Source organism: Mesitornis unicolor, unplaced genomic scaffold (genome assembly GCF_000695765.1).
Source record: "Mesitornis unicolor isolate BGI_N332 unplaced genomic scaffold, ASM69576v1 scaffold30343, whole genome shotgun sequence".
Taxonomy (NCBI): domain Eukaryota; kingdom Metazoa; phylum Chordata; class Aves; order Mesitornithiformes; family Mesitornithidae; genus Mesitornis; species Mesitornis unicolor.
Window position 1 is genome coordinate 27,494 of NW_010177158.1, and position 824 is coordinate 28,317.

At 60.2% G+C, this 824-nt stretch overlaps 1 protein-coding gene across 1 annotated transcript in view; it reads right to left on the minus strand.

The window, feature by feature from the left end:
* Positions 1–598, minus strand: part of SLC5A8 (solute carrier family 5 (sodium/monocarboxylate cotransporter), member 8) — a 24,550-nt gene extending 23,952 nt beyond the window's left edge. The window contains exon 1 of the mRNA XM_010181981.1: positions 266–598. Coding sequence (XP_010180283.1) covers positions 266–598 — 333 coding nt within the window. The remainder of the gene's footprint in view (positions 1–265) is intronic.
* Positions 599–824: the final 226 nt, after the last annotated feature.

The following is an 824-nucleotide window of genomic DNA, read 5'->3' on the forward strand; positions in this document are numbered from 1 at the left end:
TTGGAGTGAGGAAACAGATCTGGCATGGTGCACAGCTCCTGAGCCAAGGCAGCAAGGTTGAGCATCTCCTCTCTGTGGAGGCAGTGTGGGCAGATTTGGGGAAAGGGCAGGTTGCAGTCTGCTCTTGGAAGCATGGAGATATGGACCAGCAGAGAGTGCAGGGCGATTTGCGGGAAGAGACTAAGGGGAAACTTGTAGAAAGCAGGCATGAGAAGACCCCCAGCTCCCTGAAGGCTGTGGAAAGGCTCCTTCTATTCTACCTTACCTCATAGGTACTGGTAATGCCCAGCTTGTAGAAGACAGGCAGGAAGATCTCGGCACTACACAGCACCACCAGGCCGTAGGTGATGGCAAAGATGCAGAAGATGGCACCGTAGTGGTAGATCTCGGCAGGGGTGCCCAGCACAGTGACAGCTGACATGAAGCTGGCCGTGAGGGAGAGGGCAACGGGAAGGGCGTTCATGCTGCGGCCTCCCATGAGAAAGTCCTTGGAGGTCTTCTGCCCTCCTCCCGCGAAGGCGTAGTAGATGCCGATGATGGCCGAGATCAGCAGCATTGCCGCGAAGACCACATAGTCCCAGACGGTGAAGCTCCCCATGCTACCAGGGGGACTTGCCCTTCGAGCCAAGGATCTGCCCTAAAATCAGAGGAGCAACTGCTGCTTCTGCAGGGCCGGCGGAGGAAGAAGGCGATGGGGACCACGCAGGGGTGCCGCGGTTCCGTGCCCCCCTCCGGAGCAGATGCGGTGCGGAGCGGTGCCTCCCTCCGGGACAGGCGCGGTGCGGTGCGGTGCCCGCGTAGGTGCGCGCCCGTGTGTCTCCGGG